Source organism: Merops nubicus, unplaced genomic scaffold (assembly GCF_000691845.1).
Source record: "Merops nubicus isolate BGI_N331 unplaced genomic scaffold, ASM69184v1 scaffold9291, whole genome shotgun sequence".
Classification (NCBI taxonomy): Eukaryota; Metazoa; Chordata; class Aves; order Coraciiformes; family Meropidae; genus Merops; species Merops nubicus.
The window spans coordinates 356-695 of NW_008586202.1; the positions used below are offsets into that span (position 1 = coordinate 356).

The following is a 340-nucleotide window of genomic DNA, read 5'->3' on the forward strand; positions in this document are numbered from 1 at the left end:
CTGGAGTTCGGACTTGAGGAAGAAGCGCCGAGTCGAACGCAACCATGAATGAGATGTCAAGTTTCCTGCACATCGGGGACATCGTCTCCCTGTACGCCGAGGGCTCCGTCAATGGCTTCATCAGCACTTTGGGGTGAGTGAGATGCTCCGGTGCCTGCCCAGCAGCCCAGGAGTCCCCACGGTGGGATGGGGTGGGATGGAGCTGGAAGGTGGTGCTGAGCCTGAGCCCGGTGGGAAAAGGAGCTGGAAGGCTCTGGGTGCTGCAGCAGGGATGGGTACAGGTGTGGGGAGGGCAGGCTGGGTGCCTCTGGGCCCCCCTCCAGCTCCAGTCGCTGCCAGG

At 63.2% G+C, this 340-nt stretch overlaps 1 protein-coding gene across 1 annotated transcript in view; it reads left to right on the top strand.

Annotated features, from left to right (window-relative positions):
* Nucleotides 1-44: 44 nt before the first annotated feature.
* The window catches only part of LOC103780872 (inositol 1,4,5-trisphosphate receptor type 3), a 24628-nt gene continuing 24332 nt past the window's right edge, over nt 45-340 (top strand). The window contains exon 1 of the mRNA XM_008948568.1: nt 45-133. Within this exon, the coding sequence (XP_008946816.1) occupies nt 45-133 (89 nt within the window). The remainder of the gene's footprint in view (nt 134-340) is intronic.